The sequence below is a fragment of the Haliotis rubra genome, unplaced genomic scaffold (assembly GCF_003918875.1).
Source record: "Haliotis rubra isolate DU_JTF1 unplaced genomic scaffold, ASM391887v1 Scf27, whole genome shotgun sequence".
Lineage (NCBI taxonomy): Eukaryota > Metazoa > Mollusca > Gastropoda > Lepetellida > Haliotidae > Haliotis > Haliotis rubra.
Window position 1 is genome coordinate 3,474,695 of NW_025766780.1, and position 20,672 is coordinate 3,495,366.

Genomic DNA, 20,672 nt, shown 5'->3' on the forward strand with positions numbered 1-20,672 from the left:
TACACCTCTGACGTGTGTAAATTCAAATTCAAACCTTCCCTCCCCCCCCTACACACCCCTCCCCAAACCCCCAAAACACAACACTGCGAATGCAAAACACGTTTTTAAGGGCAGGTAGGATTAGATTATTTCTGTGTTGTTGCTGGAATATAGCTGTTATGTCACATTGATCTGAAGATGATATTTTTCACTATTATCCTCTTCCTCGAGTTTTTATTTATTCTGTTCTTTTTTTTAAGCAAAAGATGAAATCCATGTAAATTCCGATGAGGTGCTTTATGGGAAGAATGTTTATTTGATAAGCGACAAGAAGGATGGAAGTGTACGCAATGCTAATTGTGCTGCCTACAGTAACAACCCGCAGTCTTCCATCGTCATCGCTCTTGTCGACAACCGTGTCCTCTCGGGAACTTGTACACTTTCATTCGGAAGTTCAATGTCTGGGACTTCAACCATAAATTGTGCCAAAACTGAGATTGTGAATGGTTGTAATAACGTTCTGTATACCACCAGCAGCAGCAGGGTAGATATAAATCTAACGATGAACGTTCTTGCTAACAACAGTGATCGTCAGTTTCTGTGGATGATGGCTTCAGGTACGCACTATTAACTCTGGATTATAATATATTACCAAATGAATAGTTTTTCGGTCACGTGTCAAACAAGTTTCAGTATTTATATTCACAACTTTAACTAGTAAATGTTACACTTACGACATGACTACGAAAGAATTACAAATGAATCTAGGTTTTTCCTCAACTTCAATTTTAAAAGTAAGACCGAAGCATGATACAGTATATATGTCTTTGTAGTTTCTGATGGCAGTAAGCTGACTGTTGCCTGTGGGAAGACGATACCACCAGATGGAGCTTCTTCTACACAGTCGACTAAAAGCCGCCTGTCGATTCATACGAGTTCACACAATTACATGACCAGTTCTTACTCAAAAGCAACATCACATTATCCCAGGGCTACCAGGACAACAGACATATGGACATCGTCGACAGGGTCGATGACCACAACAGCAACTGGGTTATTTGGGTCAGTTTCAAGCAAAGGGTATGAAGAAAGCACGCTAATGCATTTGAACTCTGATTCATCTTCTGGATTACAATTCACCACGTCTTCCTCGTTATTACTCACAACATTAAGGTCGACTACTGGTTGCAGGCACAACAGTCCCATTGCCGCCCACGAAAAGATCGTCTTCACTTCCACAAACGTATCCATCTTCACCGTCTATGACAGGAACACTATCGCCGCCACTGACACACTCGACCACAGGAGGAATACATTCTGCAGGACATACATCATTCTCGACACGCCCAAGTCAAAGGTTGTCTTCGTCCTTGTTTGAAGCATCATTATCTTCAAGCGTCACACCATTTCATCTCATGAAGACAACAAAACAAACTTCACATCCAGTGACGGTGTCATCCTCACGACAGTCTGCAAGGAGTTCACCTTCATCATCAACATCAAGGGTTCAGACAGTTCCGCCTTCAAACGTGCCATCACCCCAAACAAACAGAACATCTTCACATCAAGCATCAGGATCAATGCTGGCAACCTCCAATACTACGTCTTCTGAATCACACACTACAACTGGGACAACTTACAACAGTCGGACTTCAAGGTCAACCACAGTGCCTATCACCTCTACAGCTACTTGGCTTACGACTTCAAAATCAACGCACGGTTCAAGACGAAGCACACAAATTCAATTGAGCAAAACCAACTCCATGTCTGATTCACCTTCTGCATTAAAATACACCACGTCTTCCTCACCATTACTCACAACGTTAGGTCGAATACTGGTTGCAAGTACAACAGCTTCTTTGCCATCCACGAAAAGGTCATCTTCACTTCCACAAATGTATCCGTCTTCCCCTTCTATGACAGGAACATTATCGCCGCCACGCACACACTCGACCACAGGAGGGATACATTCTGGAAGACACACGTCATACTCGACACGTCCACCTCAAAGGTTGTCGTCGTCCGTGTTGGAGACATCATCGTCTTCAAGTGTCACACCATCTCTTTTCATGAAGACAACAAAATCAAATTCACATCCAGTGATGGTGTCAGTCGCGGAAAGTCCTGTACCTACACCTACATCAACGAGCGGAGGACCGAAGTCTTCAGACTTCATGTCATTCTCATCACATCCTGCAAGAAGTTCACCTTCATCATCAACATCAAGGGTTCAGACAGTTCCGCCTTCAAACGTGCCATCGCCCCAAACAAACAGAACATCTTCATATACATCATCAGGACCAATGCTGGCAACTTCCAATACTATATCTTCTGAATCACATACTACAACTGGGACAACTTACAGCAGTTGGATTTCAAGGACAACCACAGTGCCTATCACCTCTATAGCTACTTGGCTTACGACTTCAAAATCAACGCACGGTTCACGTCGAAGCACACAAGTTCAATTGAGCAAAACCAACTCCATGTCTGATTCATCTTCTGGATTACAATTCACCACGTCTTCCTCACCATTACTCACAACGCTAGGTCGGATGCAGACAAGTACAGAAACTTCCTTGCCATCGACAAAAAGGTCATCTTCACTTCCACAAACGTATCAGCCATCACCTTCTATGACAGGAACATTATCGCCGCCACTGACACACTCGACCACAGGAGGAATACATTCTGCAGGACACACGTCATACTTGGCACGCTCAAGTCAAAGGTTGTCTTCGTCCTTGTTTGAAGCATCATCATCTTCAAGCGTCACACCATTTCATCTCATGAAGACAACAAAATCAACTTCACATCCAGTGACGGTGTCATTCTCGCAAGGTACTGTACCTACACCTTCATCACCTACATCAACAAGCGGAGGACCGAAGTCTTCAGCCTTCATGTCATTCTCACCACAGTCTACAAGAAATTCACCTTCATCATCAACATCAATGGTGCGGAGTGTTCCACCTTCAAACGTGCCATCGCCCCAAACAAACAGAACATCTTCATATAAATCATCAGGACCAATGCTGGCAACTTCCAATACTATATCTTCTGAATCACATACTACAACTGGGACAACTTACAGCAGTCGGATTTCAAGGACAACCACAGTGCCTATCACCTCTACAGCTACTTCGCTAACGACTTCAAAATCAACGCACGGTTCACGTCGAAGCACACAAGTTCAATTGAGCAAAACCAACTCCATGTCTGATTCATCTTCTGGATTACAATTCACCACGTCTTCCTCACCATTACTCACAACGCTAGGTCGAATACTGGTTGCAAGTACAACAGTCTTCTTTGCCATCCACGAAAGGTCATCTTCACTTCCACAAACGTATCAGCTTCATCCCTTCTATGACAGGAACATTATCGCCGCCACTGACACACTCGACCACAGGAGGAATACATTCTACAGGACACACATCATACTCGACACGCCCAAGTCAAAGGTTGTCTTCGTCCTTGTTTGAAGCATCATCATCTTCAAGCGTCACACCATTTCATCTCATGAAGACAACAAAACAAACTTCACATCCAGTGACGGTGTCATTCTCGCAAGGTACTGTACCTACACCTTCATCACCTACATCAACAAGCGGAGGACCGAAGTCTTCAGCCTTCATGTCATTCTCACCACAGTCTACAAGAAGTTCACCTTCATCATCAACATCAATGAAGCAGACAGTTCCGCCTTCAAACGTAACTTCGTTCCGTACAAACAGAATCAAGGACAACCACAGTGCCTATCACCTCTACAGCTACTTGGCTAACGACTTCAAAATCAACGCACGGTTCACGTCGAAGCACTCAAGTTCAATTGAGCAAAACCAACTCCATGTCTGATTCATCTTCTGGATTACAATTCACCACGTCTTCCTCACCATTACTCACAACGCTAGGTCGGATGCAGACAAGTACAGAAACTTCTTTGCCATCCACGAAAAGGTCATCTTCACTTCCACAAACGTATCAGCCATCACCTTCTATGACAGGAACGTTATCGCCGCCACTGACACACTCGACCACAGGAGGAATACATTCTGCAAGACACACGTCATACTCGGCACGCCCAAGTCAAAGGTTGTCTTCGTCCTTGTTTGAAGCATCATCATCTTCAAGCGTCACACCATTTCATCTCATGAAGACAACAAAATCAACTTCACATCCAGTGACAGTGTCATTCTCGCAAGGTACTGTACCTACACCTTCATCACCTACATCAACGAGCCGAGGACCGAAGTCTTCAGCCTTCATGTCATTCTCACCACAGTCTACAAGAAGTTCACCTTCATCATCAACATCAAGGGTTCAGACAGTTCCGCCTTCAAACGTGCCATCGCCCCGAACAAACAGAACATCTTCAAATAAATCATCAGGACCAATGCTGGCAACTTCCAATACTACATCTTCTGAATCACATACTACAACTGGGACAACTTACAGCAGTCGGATTTCAAGGATAACCACAGTGCCTATCACCTCTACAGCTACTTGGCTAACGACTTCAAAATCAACGCACGGTTCACGTCGAAGCACTCAAGTTCAATTGAGCAAAACCAACTACATGTCTGATTCATCTTCTGGATTACAATTCACCACGTCTTCCTCACCATTACTCACAACGCTAGGTCGGATGCAGACAAGTACAGAAACTTCTTTGCCATCCACGAAAAGGTCATCTTCACTTCCACAAACGTATCAGCCATCACCTTCTATGACAGGAACGTTATCGCCGCCACTGACACACTCGACCACAGGAGGAATACATTCTGCAAGACACACGTCATACTCGGCACGCCCAAGTCAAAGGTTGTCTTCGTCCTTGTTTGAAGCATCATCATCTTCAAGCGTCACACCATTTCATCTCATGAAGACAACAAAATCAACTTCACATCCAGTGACAGTGTCATTCTCGCAAGGTACTGTACCTACACCTTCATCACCTACATCAACGAGCCGAGGACCGAAGTCTTCAGCCTTCATGTCATTCTCACCACAGTCTACAAGAAGTTCACCTTCATCATCAACATCAAGGGTTCAAACAGTTCCGCCTTCAAACGTGCCATCGCCCCGAACAAACAGAACATCTTCATATAAATCATCAGGACCAATGCTGGCAACTTCCAATACTACATCTTCTGAATCACATACTACAACTGGGACAACTTACAGCAGTCGGATTTCAAGGATAACCACAGTGCCTATCACCTCTACAGCTACTTGGCTAACGACTTCAAAATCAACGCACGGTTCACGTCGAAGCACACAAGTTCACTTGAGCAAAACCAACTCCATGTCTGATTCATCTTCTGGATTAAAATACACCATGTCTTCCTCACCATTACTCACAACGTTAGGTCGAATACTGGTTGCAAGTACAACAGCTTCTTTGCCATCCACGAAAAGGTCATCTTCACTTCCACAAATGTATCCGTCTTCCCCTTCTATGACAGGAACATTATCGCCGCCACGCACACACTGGACCACAGGTGGGATACATTCTGCAAGACACACATCATACTCGACACGTCCACCTCAAAGGTCGTCTTCGTCCTTGTTTGAAGCATCATCATCTTCAAGCGTCACACCATTTCATCTCATGAAGACAACAAAACAAACTTCACATCCAGTGACAGTGTCACCCTCGCAAGGTACTGTACCTACACCTTCATCACCTACATCAACGAGCGGAGGACCGAAGTCTTCAGCCTTCCTGTCATTATCACCACAGTCTACAAGAAGTTCACCTTCATCATTAACATCAATGAAGAGGACAGTTCCACCTTCAAACGTAACATCGTTCCGTACAAACAGAAGCGGTGTAACCACACTTAGTATCACTCCATCTGCTGCTGAACAGTCTACCGGAACACCTGGAACACCAGTGAACAAGTTTTCAATGTACTTTCCCACAGTTTCCAGACAAGCACCTGTTGAAGAATCAACATTTAACACAGGTAGCAAAATTAGGATAAAACTCAACGGATTTGACTAAGATTGTGTATCAAATGCTGCTCTTATGTAACACTTTATAGAAAATGTAATACAAGAATATGACATTGGACGATTTTAACCTTTGTGGGAAAACCACTCGTGTATTATTAATATTTACCATGGTTATATGGTTCTGAGATAATAGATTCTTATCGACTTACTTAAAACGTGCCATTAATCAACACATGTTTTATCAGTGCCATTATTATGTGTTTACCTGGAAAGCTTTGTCCATTTATTATAATAAATGTCGTCCTAACCCTACCATAAAGATCATGCGCAAAACACATAACAGAAATAGGAACAAAGATAGTAAATATCTTTTTATTTCCTTCCAGGTAAATCAGGCAACGACGATGACAAGATTGCGTTTAGTAAGTACCCTTGCCAAAGTAGGATTGGATGTTTACGTTGCATGTGTTGACGTGTTCAGTGCATGGGAGCTGTATGTCAATTCCCTCTGTTTCAGTACTCGAGGTGATCACAAGTCTGACGGGAGCAACGCTTCTCATACTGATGGTGATCACAACAGCTATGTGTTTGTGTTTCAAGAAGAGGTACTGTATATGTGTATATAGGTCTTGTAAAAGAGTGTATGTAGCTCATAGTCAGATCGCCGATCCCCATTTTGATTGAGACTGCAATATCAATTTACAAAATGTGTGTAGGTCCATTTCATTTTACCTGGGTAAATTCAGTTTCAACAGCATTCAGAATGACTATGTATGTATGGTAACTTCACTAACGTTTGAATATATTCACCTTTGCTATTCATATTGGTACCTCCACGTATGGTAATCAGAAAATGCCTTTTTAAAAGTGGTCAAATGTAACATGATATGTTTGGGATTACACCTCCTCAGTAAAGTACGGATTCTAGTACTTTTTGGGGTCGAGTCCCGTCCGATAATCGAATCCCAGAGTGAGGCACCTAATCGCCAACACGCAAAATCAGTGACGTAATCATGCTGAAATCATATCTAGTACGCATATATAATAGTTTTATATATATATTAAAAACCCATGTAACTTTCAGTATTAATTGATTTGGTTTATGTACGTTTACACTTCAAATATGAGCGGCCGATGTGACTATACATTTTAACTCACTCAAATATGAGCATTAATTACGAGGGTTCACTAATTTGGGGTCAATATCAACGTCTTGTGTTGTTGCAGGATGAACGAGTTGAAACGGAATTCTCGTCATCGGAATAAACTGTCAGAGACCATGGCTTCAAATCTGGAATTAAAGAGACGCTCCGTTGTATCTTTAGAATCTGGATATTGTTCCAATTCAATATCATCTTGATATGGCTAATTCAGCACAGTGCATATGACAGTTTTCTTGCTTCCCGCATGTACAAACAGCTTTTACGGTGTGGACGATGTATGCTGAATGAATGCGAAACAGAAATACACGCAGTCTTTGTGGACATGGTTGCCTTAAGAGTGAGAAAACGTGAAGATATCACCCGATTAATATCATTAAACAGTGTACTGATAACACATATTTTGACACCAGGTGTAATTTTTCACAACAGTTGGTCATTGGAACAGTGGCGCCAGCAGCGTCTGCCATCTGTAGTTGGCAGTGTCTACTCAACACATAACCGGGTAGGCACAACTAATATTTGCAAACCAACAGACATGCATAGACAATACCCAGTTGTCGCAGCTGCCTGTCATAAGACTCACTGACATTTGCATCGTCGTAGTGCAAGCAGCGTTACATATACAACACAACATGCCCAAAGATCATCACAATATTCCTTGACGTGTCTACTTACGACTATGAACTGTTTTGTATATGGGAGTAGCGGCCCTTGGACCAAGAGGACTGGGATTGGAAACGTCAGCCCCGTGTCTGCTGATACACATGCGTCAGACAGAATTCAATGCAAATTCATCCTGTTTGTTTTCAAATGTCTCAGTAACGTAGCTCCAAAATATCTGTCTGATCTGATCACCAGATATAATCCCGACCGAAGTCTCTGGTCTGAAAATCTTGGTCTTCCTGTTGTCCCACACTTTAAGCCCAGCACCAGGTTTGGGGATCGATCTGTTCAGGTGACCGGACCCACTCACTGGAATCAACTTGGAATTAAGGACCGTTAACAACCTGAGGATTTTCAAATCTAAATTGAAAACATACCTTTTTAAGAAAGCATACAGAACTTTTCACTCTCGAGTTGTTCGGAGAGTGCTACTGAGCAGTACTTTTGGACTGGGACTGGCAATGATGATGTAACCTGAGAGAACAATAAACACTTATTGTATTTATACACCTCTCTTATATCAACCTCGTCTATTTTCAAATATATTTTGAATTTAGACGATGTTGTAAGTAAATAAATGAGGACTGAATACTTTGCTACACTAGTCCTACTTAAACTTTCGAAACACTTTTGAAAGCTTCAAAGGCGTGGGTAACACGCTTTCGTTCGTCGGTTCCATTTTGAAATACGCGCAATGTAATAAACTTGGCAATTCACGGGAACTCGTTCAGTAAGACAGACAAACAAACACACATACACAAGCGTATATAAATGCAGGTTTGATGGATCTGTTTTTACAGATCTGCATATTGATGACGATGTACAGTGCACATGGAATTGTAAAATTTAACATACATAACAAGATATGTGTATGTACATACTCTGATCACGGTGTATATGGAAGATAGACTTGAAGCATCCCATGTGCATTTTTGTCATGGGCAATATTATGAGCCTCCTCTTGAGCTGAAGTTGGTCCTATTTATCCGCATTGTCATTGTTTTGTAATGTTATACAGTCGACAACCGTTGTGAGGAACATGAAAGTAGTCGAGTTCTCCATAACCGAAAATATTATGCTTTAAGAAGGTATACACATTATAAGATGTTCACTGGTCTCGAGGGGGACATGGGTTGATGTACCCTCGATGTTTGTTTATGTTCCCTTCGGAACAAAATCAAAGATTTTGTACATCATGTAAATCTAAAGGTCTTACCTATATTGAAGATGAATTTCATGTACTATTCATTTGTGAATCCTATTCACAACTAAGAGAGAGGTTTATGACAAAATGTGTTAAAAAGCCTTATACTGTATAATCTTTAGTAAGTCTTTTCAAGAATACTAATGTAGACACTGTAAAATATGTTGCCTTGTATCTATTTTATGTTAAAAGGATTATTACAAACACACTTGAATGATCATTGTGCCCCTGACTACACTGGCATTTCCTTTTGAATGTATTTTGGGCCTACGGCCTTTTACTGGAAATAAACTCTGTCTGTCTCCGTCTGTCTGTAAATAAATGAAATATATGTGTATTCGTTTTTCATCATTCTGTTTTCTGTCTCTATTTCCCTTCGAGTCCACCGTTTCAAAAGCAGTGTCTGTCTCTGATATTACTAATCTGCATATTGTCGTAACTGCGTTCGGGCGTCAGTAGACCCTACAACTGTTATCTAATAGTGTTGCCGTTCCATGTTGTCATCTTGATTGTAAGCTGGGTCTCTATACTCGTGTGGTCTGTCGAGTGGTCTAAGTCGAGGCGTGAGTCCACATCACATGCATGCATTGGCGAACAGCACATTCATACAGTGATTAACGCAACACCTGGGCCCCGTTTCACAAAATGATCGTAGTGCTACGACTGCCGTAAGTCTATGTTAAAGTATGGAAGTTACGATCACCTTAGCGCTACGATCGCTTTGTGAAACGGGGCCCAAGTTCTTACTCAGTCCCTCTCTTCATTTCAAGGACATGACAGGGCAGGCCTTTTTACCAATGGTGGAACTGCAACGATCGCCATGTGAATGTTAAGCTGACTTTGAAACCCACAACTCTTTGCTAGTGCCGGCGGCGTCCTTTTAAGGTGTTCGAGCCTGCTCCGTCCTGGTCACATGTCCCGATACAATATTTCTGATTCGTTCAAAGTTACAACATTCCATGGTCTCATGTTTTACCTCGTGACCGGATCATTACTGAAAACTGCTCATCGTTTATTCACTGTTAGCTGATATGCTGCTACTCCCGGTTGTCATGTTCTATATCTCTTGATTTATTACCAAGCATCACGAAATAACCGCAATTCGCAATATTGGGTTTGTGATATTTTTATTATTTAGAATATACCTCGATTCCTCTCTCAACATGGACAGACAGTTCAGCGAAATCGTCAAGACATTTTCCACATCAGATCTATCGGAAGTATTCGCCACATGATTACAGTCAGCAGCTGCGTCACTTGTCCTGTCATTGATCTAGTCACGACTCGACTCCTGCCACAACATCCTCATTGGAATATCAAGCGCTCGTAGGAGATTCATAATACAGCTGCCTGAATTGTAGTTCGACTCCCACATCATCATCAACACTCAGACAGCTCCACTGGCCACCTGGCAAACAGCGGATTGAGTTTACAGTGCCAGTATTGACCCACCTTTCTTGTCACAAGCCAAACCACTTTGCATGTGAAGTATATCCCCCTCCCTCATCTGGAGAGACAGTGTACCTGATCAGTGAGGTTACAGATGGGACTGCAACAGGGGATACTTGTGTCACCTATGCTGCAGACTGTGGTGCTGGGGTTGACGTGCTTGTCGTTGTCAGTGTTAATTAAACCTCTACCCGTCAAGATCCGGGTTAGAATTCGGCAGCCCATGCTTGTAGTAAGAGGCACTTAACGGAATCGGGTGTTCAAGCTCTCTGACTTGGTTGTCACTCGTCATCGCATCCCAAGTACGTAGATCGTTGCCCATGCTGTTGATCACTGTATTATCTGGTCCAGACTCGGTTATTTATAGACTGCCACAGTGTAGCTGCAATGTTGCTGAGTGCGGCGTTAAACATCCAACAAACAAACACAATCATGATCAGTTGGTACGACGGGGTTGCCTTTAGGGATGAACATTCACCTGAAGAGCTGGTGCAAACACTTTGTTAAAACATACTAAACATAATGGAGACCAGTACGTCTACATCCCTCTAACAGGATTTGCTACCAGATACGATAGAGAAGGAGTCCTTCTGGATGAAATGGAATATATATATCACTCAGAGTTTGGTGTGGTGTGGCTTGTTTCGCTTTCAACAAAGTGTCGAAATACCTTTATAAATGTTTTCTAAACTACCGAGTTTACACCCTAGATTTCCCATATCATATCTACAGTTGCATGTCAGTCCTAGGTTAACTCACTGTTGTCTCAACCTGGGGCAAATGTGCATGTGATCTAATCTTATCAATTGCGATGTACTCTTCCTATTGCTTACTCTAACCCATTGTTAATGTCCAGCATATAATACAATACGTAAAAATATAATTCATTAAAGCATTTTAATTTGTCCATCCATCAATTGATCAGTTTTCTTCTCTATTGAATTGTTGAAATGTTTATATTCATCAAGCCATGATGATAAGAAAATTGTTCATATGCAATGTACTATAGCCTATGGCCTCCTCAGTACTGAAGAAAGATTGATTGATATACAGAGAGATGGTGGTTGAAGTTTTGTCTTTAGCGTAAAACATACAGCCAAGTTTTTACAAATGTGAAACAAATACTTATACGGTATCTGTGCATTGAAACCGTCCCACTGGAATACCAAAGGAGTGTGCGAATGGGTCTTGTTTATTGCCGCTTTTATCAATACTCAAGCTATGTTATGGCGTGTCATCTTAATGTGGGAGGGACGCCTAAAGTGATGGAGGTCTCAGACTTTTACCACTTTGGTGAAATCCAGGAGCTGACAACCCTGGAGGGAACCCAGATTCGAAACCCAGTTCAGATTGTTTTTATCCCAAAGGTACGCAACTCTGCACAACGAATTGTAGCGCATGAGACAACTGTACAACCCACACGCTATGTAAAATATGATCACTGAACATATATTGAGGGAAACAAGTAAGGGAACACCACTTCATGGCATTATTCCTTTATTTATTATCAGATTTCCTCCCACAGCGCTATTAAAAACAGGTGATGAAGCCTGGAAACTATTATATTTTTATTTTCATGTGTTCCTTTATTTGTTTCTCTCAGTATATGCTGACCACTTAGTATACAGTATACATGTATACAGTATGATCCAATGACGCGTTAAATATTTGGTACATTACACACCGACATGAATTTGACGCCAGCATGTTGTATTTTAGACTTGGTAGAAATGACAAGCTCACGTGTTATCCTTTTGTGACGAGTTGACCTCTTAGATAACATATCAGACTGCATAAGATTACACATGACTGTTTGTGATATATATAACGCTATTGTGACGTAAAAGATAGGGAGGTTGTGTTCCAAAGGTTGTTTGGTTAAAATGACTGTTAGAATGTGTTTCAGCTGTGTGCAGTACTGTGCCAACGACATCGATCTGTAGTCGATACCGAGGATGTATATCAAGATGAAGATAACTGTACTGTTTGTCACATTAATGTGGGTACAATTTGCTTCTTCAGTATCTCAAGGTAAGCCGTGTCTTTCTCGGAGTACTTAAGTTACGATAATTGAACATGTACACTTTGTTAAGCTGAGTGTTTACGGTGTAATCATGTCAGTACATGCAAACATCCTCCATTGTCGGCTTTAGAGACATCACATTGCGAATTACACTGAATACCATATTCTTCTGAACCCATATTGTCTGCGTCATGTCATTCTATGACACGACAACCAACTTAATATCTGCAGTATTTTGCATTTTCCAAAATGGCGGATGTTTCCTCCATGAAACTCAAAATGTTACCAGACCCGTGAAGATCCGAGTTAGAACTGGTCTTCAGCAACCCGTGCTTGTTGTAAGAGGCGACTGACGGGATCGGGTGGTCAGGGTGGCTGACTTGCTTGACACATGTCATCGTATCCCAACTGAGTAGATGCTCATGCTGTTGATCACTGGTTTGTGTGGTCCAGAGTCAGTTATTTACAGACCGCCGCCATATAGCTGGAATATTGCTGAGTGTGGCTTTAAACAAGAAACAAACCAACCAACAAAACGGTAATCTTACAGTTAACGTATATCTGTATGTTGTCAGTTGACGCTTAACTGAAGTAAGTGTTGAGATTACTAATATTATTTCTTAAATTTTTAGACCTGAACTCGCCATGTCTGAATGTCTCAAGATAATATACAGACACACTGGCATTATGGATGTGATGGTGTATATTTCAGAATCATATTGTAGCATTGGTATTACCGCCAACCAAGCTGTGTCTGAGCTTGTCTTTACGCAGTTAACCAACTTGTGTCAGTAATGAGATATTGATATAGTAAAGTATGGACTTCTAGAAGGAGCATATTGTCCTGTTGTCACGTAGTCGCATTGTCGTACTTTGGTTAATTCTGCTACTTTTGGGGTCTTTTTTTATTTTAAGGACGACGTGTCTCTTCTAAGATTACATGGTTTAGAGGTTAAACCACAATGGCAAGAATATGAGAGACTGACATTATACTCAGTGATATTTAATAACAAGATTATACATTATGATTTTTATTACAACAGCCAAAATGATTAAAAGTTTTTCTAATATCAAATATGTTGACCTCATGTTGTCAACAGCAGGCTTGTACATGCTTGTATCTGAGTCATCAACCACATTGTGGTTCAGTATATCCTTCAACGATGTATATACGATATGAATATGGGGGGTTCAGTATATCCTTTAACGATGTATATACGATATGAATGGTACCTAGGACATTTGAACATTTGTTTCAGACCTGAAGGTTGTGTACACGAATGGGTCAGCTATTCCATTCCACAACAAAACCCTATGTTATCAAGAATGGTATGACGTGCAATGCGACAAGGATTGGTTTGCACCAATAAGAAACATATTTGCGCTCAAAGACCCGGCGTTTTCATCAGATAACAATTGCACTGGCCAGAACACATACCCAAAACAATGTTGTAATGTGGATCCAACTGACTGCAACTTTACAAGCATTAAGGACTTTGACCAGATTAGAAATGTGTGTTCGGGGAAGACATATTGCAAGGGCAGAGAGCGCCGTGGCACCCTGTGTATGAAAATAAACCCAACATGCGCTGCCCATATCAACAAGGGTTGACATCTGTGTTGACAACCCAATACGTCACAACGGAATACATGTGTGCACCATGTAAGTATCAACGTATGAGAAATAATGTAATCCACCTTGGCCACTAACATGATTATGAATCTGCATAAGATCATACGCTTTAAATGGATGCATATCTTAAGCCTTATTGTCAAGTCAATAAATGTTCACACATTCAACCTTGTTTTCCGTTGCAGCCACCTATTTTTGAGCTCAAGATACTTCAAACACTACTCCTTCCTTACGAATTGACGTGACAAATGTTCATAAGGATTGATCATTTAAAATAATAATGATGAATCAGCAAAGAGGCGAATAGTTTGTTCTCAGTTCAAATGGGTATTTTAAAGATCTGATTCCGAAAATTGCAATACATTTCAGACCTTGATACAGACGCATTACACATGGACTTGCAGTAAATTATATATCAGATTATATTATGTGCATTCTTTACAAGTTGTTATAGTCTTTACAATGAATAAGCGAACGAACGCCGCAACGAGTAGGAGGGTCGTCGAGGTGAGCGTCGAAGCTTGGGCGCGAGCCTGAGTGGAGCCGCCTTGGGTGCAGATCTTGGTGGTAGTAGCAAATATTTAACTATTCCAGCTGTATGGCATTATATATTATACTTAATGTTAAGAGACAGCTCAAATGATTCATCACACAGATTTTACCACTTTAGTAGGGATCAGTCATACCGACGAAGCAAGGCATTTACTAGGAACAAATCTGTGATTCGTATCTGTATGTCCACGACCATGTGCTTATGGTACTCCAAGGCAACATAACCAGTCAAAATATACCAAATCATAAATGTTAACTATAGATATATACGTAATCTCTTTCGTGGTGATTCCATACAGTGGTGCAAGATAGGGACACTTCGTGGTTTAATGGTGACCTTTGTGGAACGTTTGATGATCGTTATACTGCATTACTCAGAATGGCAGCTTCTTTCGAAAAACAACCGATACGTAGCTTGTTTTCTTTGCAGATCGATCAATTCAGCCCATGTGTGAAAGGGGACAAAGATGGGGAAAGGACTGTTTCTGTCGTCAAAAGATTATCCCGACTACCATCCTCAACAAACAGGCTTCAACTGTTCTTGCCAGGTTGTGTTTGGGACCAATACAACACTGAAGGTTGCAGCGATTGATCTACGACTTTGTTCTTCCAGTAGCCGATGTGGGCGTATTCTCAACATAGGTGATGCCCCGCCAATCAGTGTCACCAACACAGTGGAGGAGAAGGATCCCTCCTTACCCGATTCAATCTATGGCATTGTTGGAATGAAGGAAATCTACTCGGTCGCATCAACAACTGGTCACGTGACGGTGGAACTGACGGATGTGGATTCCAAGGAAGACGTATATTTATGGATGTATCTGTATGCAGAAGGTAACGAGAGAGAGAGAGAGAGAGAGAGAGAGAGAGAGAGAGAGAGAGAGAGAGAGAGAGAGAGAGAGAGAGAGAGAGAGAGAGAGAGAGAGAGAGAGAGATGTATCTGTATGCAGAAGGTAACGAGAGAGAGAGAGAGAGAGAGAGAGAGAGAGAGAGAGAGAGAGAGAGAGAGAGAGAGAGAGAGAGAGAGAGAGAGAGAGAGAGAGAGAGAGAGATTAGCTGGAATATTGCTGAGGGCAGCTTTCAGCCCGGCATTTTCTAGAGAGAGAGAGAGACATATGATGGGTTGTTGAAAGTAGTTTCAATGTTTCAGGTTCCGATATGACCGTAACATGTGATGATGTGACTACGTTCACTACAACCACCACAACCACCACGACAACAACTACAACTGCACCAACCACATCAACCACACCGACTACACCCCAAGATCCACAACGCCCACAACAACGTCCAAACTTGACGACTCCTGTAACCACGACACCAACTACAACAACTGCGGCTACTACAACTACTAAACACCAAACACCAACTCCAGGTAAGATGCGGCTGAAGTGAGGGGGACCAGACCAATGTCTGACCCGCCACTGATAGAAGTGTCCTGCTCTGTCGCTGGAGGTGGATCTTGATATTTTGTCGTTAATGTCACCAAACCAAACTATACTTCTTTAGCATGATGAATTCTGTAACAACACACCTTTGACACCCAATCCTATTGTTAGAACCTGAGGTTAATTATTTTTAAATGCCTTTATTGCTTGCAAGAGCTATTTTTCAAAACAATCTTAGGGTGGTCGTTATGCCCAGTACATATTCCGGCTGACTGAAACTGGATGTAAATGATTTGTGTACTGGACGTCCCAGTTGTTTAAAACATATTTCAGCTGTTACTAATGGTTGACTGCAAGGGGAGTAGTCATGCTACATTACATACTCTGTAACATATATGGTAATTGTTTTCTGGAATGTGTTGGGTGGTTATGAAACGCCAACGAACAAAGAGTGTTTTGTTCATACGGATATGTGATATATTTCAGGCGCTCCAAATAAAGCCGAGAACAATATCGGCTGGAACTATGCGCCAGTGTGTAACTGTGAACGTGTATCAGCTCTATCAAGGAAGCTTTATTGTAAGTATTCTACTAATACCCACGTGTCTATATGTATTTGATTGTATCGCCTTTATGGGGCATGTTTACAGCTGCTTCCGGTACAAATAGCCTGCTTACATAGGGTGTTAAACCTACACCCAAACGTCGCTCTAATTGCAATAAAGAAGTTGTTTATCCATATATTGTTATCCTCCCTTAATGGAAATGCATGTTCAAACTCATTGTTATAAGCGTCAACAACATGTTTCAGATATCGAGCTGGCATCATCCGCGCTCGGAGGTATTGTCTTCACTGCAATATGCTGGTGCATGTATTCTATGTGGCACAAGTAAGTGGCAAATAAGTACAGAATGTACCTGTAAACAGTTGTATTGATGATTCTAACAATGTCACATATTTCAAGAGTAGCAGTTATTTCACGAGCATGTCGTTACGTCTTGTAGATTCATTCATATGTATTGCGTTGTATTATATACAAAACAACCAAAAACAAATTGCCTAATACATGAAATATCTAAGCGCATCAGAGAAACTCTACCAGTTCATTCACCTGTTATAAATAACAAAAGTATTTTTATACAGACGTCATTAGACCAGATTGACAAAGGTAATCAGTGAGACACCAGTGGTCTAAGTACGTAAAGACCATATATCATGGATCTTTAGTTGACATATGTGTCATTTGTTTAGTTGACATAATTATGTTGCAGGCATAAAAAGGCCAAAAAGGCCAAAGCCCTGAGAAGGAGGAAAGTCTCTGACCAGTTTCCCATGGACGGAGGCAGAAAGAACTACTTCAACAACGACACACGGAGTGTCTACAGCATCGAGCCATGTGACTCAGCTTCTCAGGTAGGGGTTGCAAAGCCACGCTATGTGAACTATCTCAACAGAAACCAGCAAGCAGCCCGACAAGCCCAGAAAGCAAACCAGAGAGGAGCTAACCAAGGTGCCCCACGGAAAGTATCTATTACGCATGATGTCCCTAATGAATACGATGTGATAGATGAGGGTCGCACGAAGACAAATGACGAGGAAGTGCAGTCGAAGGATGATATCATCAACAAGCTGGCTGATAAGTTCAGTGCATATCCTGACTTAGAGAAGGTAGTACGGCAGCAAGCTAAAGAACGTGTCAATTGCCATTATGAGACTGATATTAATGATGATACTGACATCAAGATTATCCTCGGCGGCTTTGGGTTGGAAATACTAAAACAAACCTTGTCAGACATGGAATCACAAGATCAAAGTTGTCCGTCTTAAGTGCTAGCTATTGGTTCATGTAGAACACAACTAGTCATGTACGTGGTACAAACGATCCCTAATCTGCCTTCACTACTTTTGTACCTTCTTTGTAATGCATTACCTTCACTTAATCGTACTTGGCCCACATGTGTCTTAATCGTTACAGAGTAAATAGGCCTATTCAAGATCGCGCAGTATGTGGTAACTGATTGCTGATTATGAGATGCTGAATGCTTAGAAATAATGTCGTTTATATTACATAATAGTTATGTGACTAAATTGGGAAGCTCAGGTTTAGCTTATCCTGCCCCGTGCAAGCATGTATGCTACAGAAAGATACAAAGATCATCTCGCTACTTACGATTGATTTTTCTGGATGACCTACGCATGGTCATAATAACACAGGTACTTCAACACTTGTGATTAACTCGAATTAATAAAACACCTTTTAGAAAACACGACATGTGCTACTGATGATTGCTGGTAACACATGTCTAAGGTGTTCGTCAAAGTATACAAGTGGTCCACAAAAAAAGCGGGAAGACAGTTTTCTCCTGTTTGCAACTCGGCGTCATAGCTTCCTGAGTCCCCCACTCACGGGCTGATCTGGGGTATTGTTGATCTGGGGTATTGTTGATCTGGGGTATTGTTGATCAAATATTGTTTGTTGGCTTTGTGTGGCACAGCAATGTTTTGTTCACGGAATATGGTAATTCAACAAATGCACACAACTTGTACGTATTATCTTTTAGTGGTGATCGTTAGCAGTAGCGTATAATAATGGACATGTTTCATCATGTAATGTATATTAGCTGTTGTTTTTTGTGCATATCCATATCGCTGAAGATAACGAGATGACGTTATTATTGTGAGTCATCTGCTGATTTCTTGCGTCACGTGTTCCTGCTATGCATGTACTTTAGAATTGGAAAAAATAAATGATCGAAACTAAGATTTATTCTGATAATGATACTTGGCTTGTCCATAGTCAAAGCCTTTAGCTTAGATGGATGCATTTTTGTATGCACTTTTCTGTATAACGCTTTAGTCTTGCCGTTGACCTCAGTTCTATACGAGACATTTAGAAACTGCCGAAATGCCCAATAAACTAACATAGTTTTTCCTCAGGGAGAGGATGTACGGCTTGGGAGGGGTTAAGAATGTAGGCTGTCCAAATGTGAACGTTTGTCATTCCTGCACACCAAGCTCTGGTGACAATACATAGAGAATACTACACGAGGTCTCATTACATACGAAATATACGAAACGAGTGTCCTTTCTATGGTATCTGACCTTCTAATAACATAGGAAAGTCACGAGTTTCGTATAATTCGCATGTAATGAGACCCAGTGTGGTATTTTATTTATTGCCCACGTCTTACATGCATTAAATTGACAAAACGCGTATTTTTGTAAATATTTTGGTTTCAAACCGAAACCGGTTTCATAAAGAGGTTGCGGAAACGTTTTGTACTGTAGTACAAATTTGCATGACGTCACACTGTAATGACGTCACTGCCTTGGTAACCGACGTCACGATGCATGTCAGTTGTCATCGCCTCGTACAGCCTCCTACAGTAAACTACTCCGTAGCACCCCGTTTCTTGGTTTGCAGCTGCTTCTTTCGGCCAACATCACTGGTGGAAACATTGCGTTTATGTTTTTTCGACGGATATAATGTCTCAGATCGACTCACACATTAAACAGGACACGGCAACGTTCGCGATGTTAACATTCCCACAATGCATTTAAGTTGTAGAATGAATGAATTCACGTGTTTGTTATGAATGAAAAAAATAGTTACGTCAGAATGTGACCTATTTGAGAGGTCATCGGTTATCCAATCAAATCGTTAGAATCTCAGGTCAAGTCGTTACGACACAGGTCAACGCGATACGACACTCGTGTGACGAACGAGATTAGTATGCAACTACCCATACGTTGACCACGTGGGTAATAAAGAATGTTTTCCTATCAGTTGATCAGTACTACAACATTCAAGGCCTCGGTATGGATTTCAAAATATGCCAGACACTTTGAGCACAACATTTGTGATATTTGGGATTCCATTTTCTAAGTAAATTACAGATTCTAGTACTTTTGTTGGGTTGAGTCCCATTCGATATTCGTACCCACACTCTCATAGTCAGCCAGCTAACCCGCTCAGCCACCGCGACTGCCACGTGGAGTACATTTCTATATGAAGCATCAGTGACACAGTTATGTGATACCACTCTCAGTTTGACTTGTGCTATATGTTCTCGTGTTTTTCAGGTGAACATTTGACTTGTGCATGTTTGTGACGGCTCCTACACCCGTGAGAAATGTCACCAAAAAATATATTCTTTTGAAACTGTAATAGGCTTCTCTGCCCAGTGACAGTTGAAGTTGGCTATAATAGGGTTTAGGACCTTGTGTTGTGTACTTTTTTATGTGGGGATGGTAAAGTAGCCAACTTCAAATAGGCTCTATGAATCAGGCCTCATTGCTGGTAAAAACATAACAAAGAGAAACTCAATTATTTATTTACAAAACCCGAAATATCCCAAACTACCACAAAACATTCTAAAATGATATTTTCCCAAGGCTAATGATGACAGCAAGGGCTTCCACAGCTACGTTCAGCGCACCAAGTTTGTTGGACAGCATATGAAAGTTGAGTTAGAGGACGTCAATGGAGTGGTCACAGCACAGGGCCACAATAGGTCTTCTGCCTCGAAGTACTGCTGCTCATAAACGGTTACGAATGGCTTGCGCTCACACTCACACAGCACGTTCACAACAGAGGCACAGAGCACTCACACAACATGCACACAACACACATGCACCAGATGCAGACAACACGCA

At 41.5% G+C, this 20,672-nt stretch overlaps 3 protein-coding genes across 3 annotated transcripts; all 3 read left to right on the top strand.

Annotated features, from left to right (window-relative positions):
• Positions 1-528: 528 nt before the first annotated feature.
• LOC124280603 lies at positions 529-1,515 on the top strand. Its single transcript, XM_046716582.1, has 2 exons — positions 529-596; positions 813-1,515. Exons 1-2 carry the CDS (start codon positions 542-544, stop codon positions 1,355-1,357), a joined length of 600 nt encoding a protein of 199 aa, XP_046572538.1. The 5' UTR covers positions 529-541; the 3' UTR covers positions 1,358-1,515.
• A 468-nt stretch (positions 1,516-1,983) lies between these two features.
• On the top strand, positions 1,984-8,271 carry LOC124280602 (mucin-5AC-like). Its single transcript, XM_046716581.1, has 5 exons — positions 1,984-3,258; positions 3,894-5,951; positions 6,327-6,362; positions 6,458-6,545; positions 7,168-8,271. The coding sequence occupies exons 1-5, from the start codon at positions 2,049-2,051 to the stop codon at positions 7,298-7,300; spliced, it is 3,525 nt and encodes a 1,174-aa protein (XP_046572537.1). The 5' UTR covers positions 1,984-2,048; the 3' UTR covers positions 7,301-8,271.
• A 4,009-nt stretch (positions 8,272-12,280) lies between these two features.
• LOC124280604 (general transcription factor IIF subunit 1-like) lies at positions 12,281-18,777 on the top strand. The gene is made up of 7 exons (XM_046716583.1): positions 12,281-12,450; positions 13,702-14,105; positions 15,058-15,461; positions 15,778-16,002; positions 16,502-16,594; positions 16,827-16,905; positions 17,288-18,777. Exons 3-7 carry the CDS (start codon positions 15,095-15,097, stop codon positions 17,841-17,843), a joined length of 1,320 nt encoding a protein of 439 aa, XP_046572539.1. The 5' UTR covers positions 12,281-12,450; positions 13,702-14,105; positions 15,058-15,094; the 3' UTR covers positions 17,844-18,777.
• Positions 18,778-20,672: the final 1,895 nt, after the last annotated feature.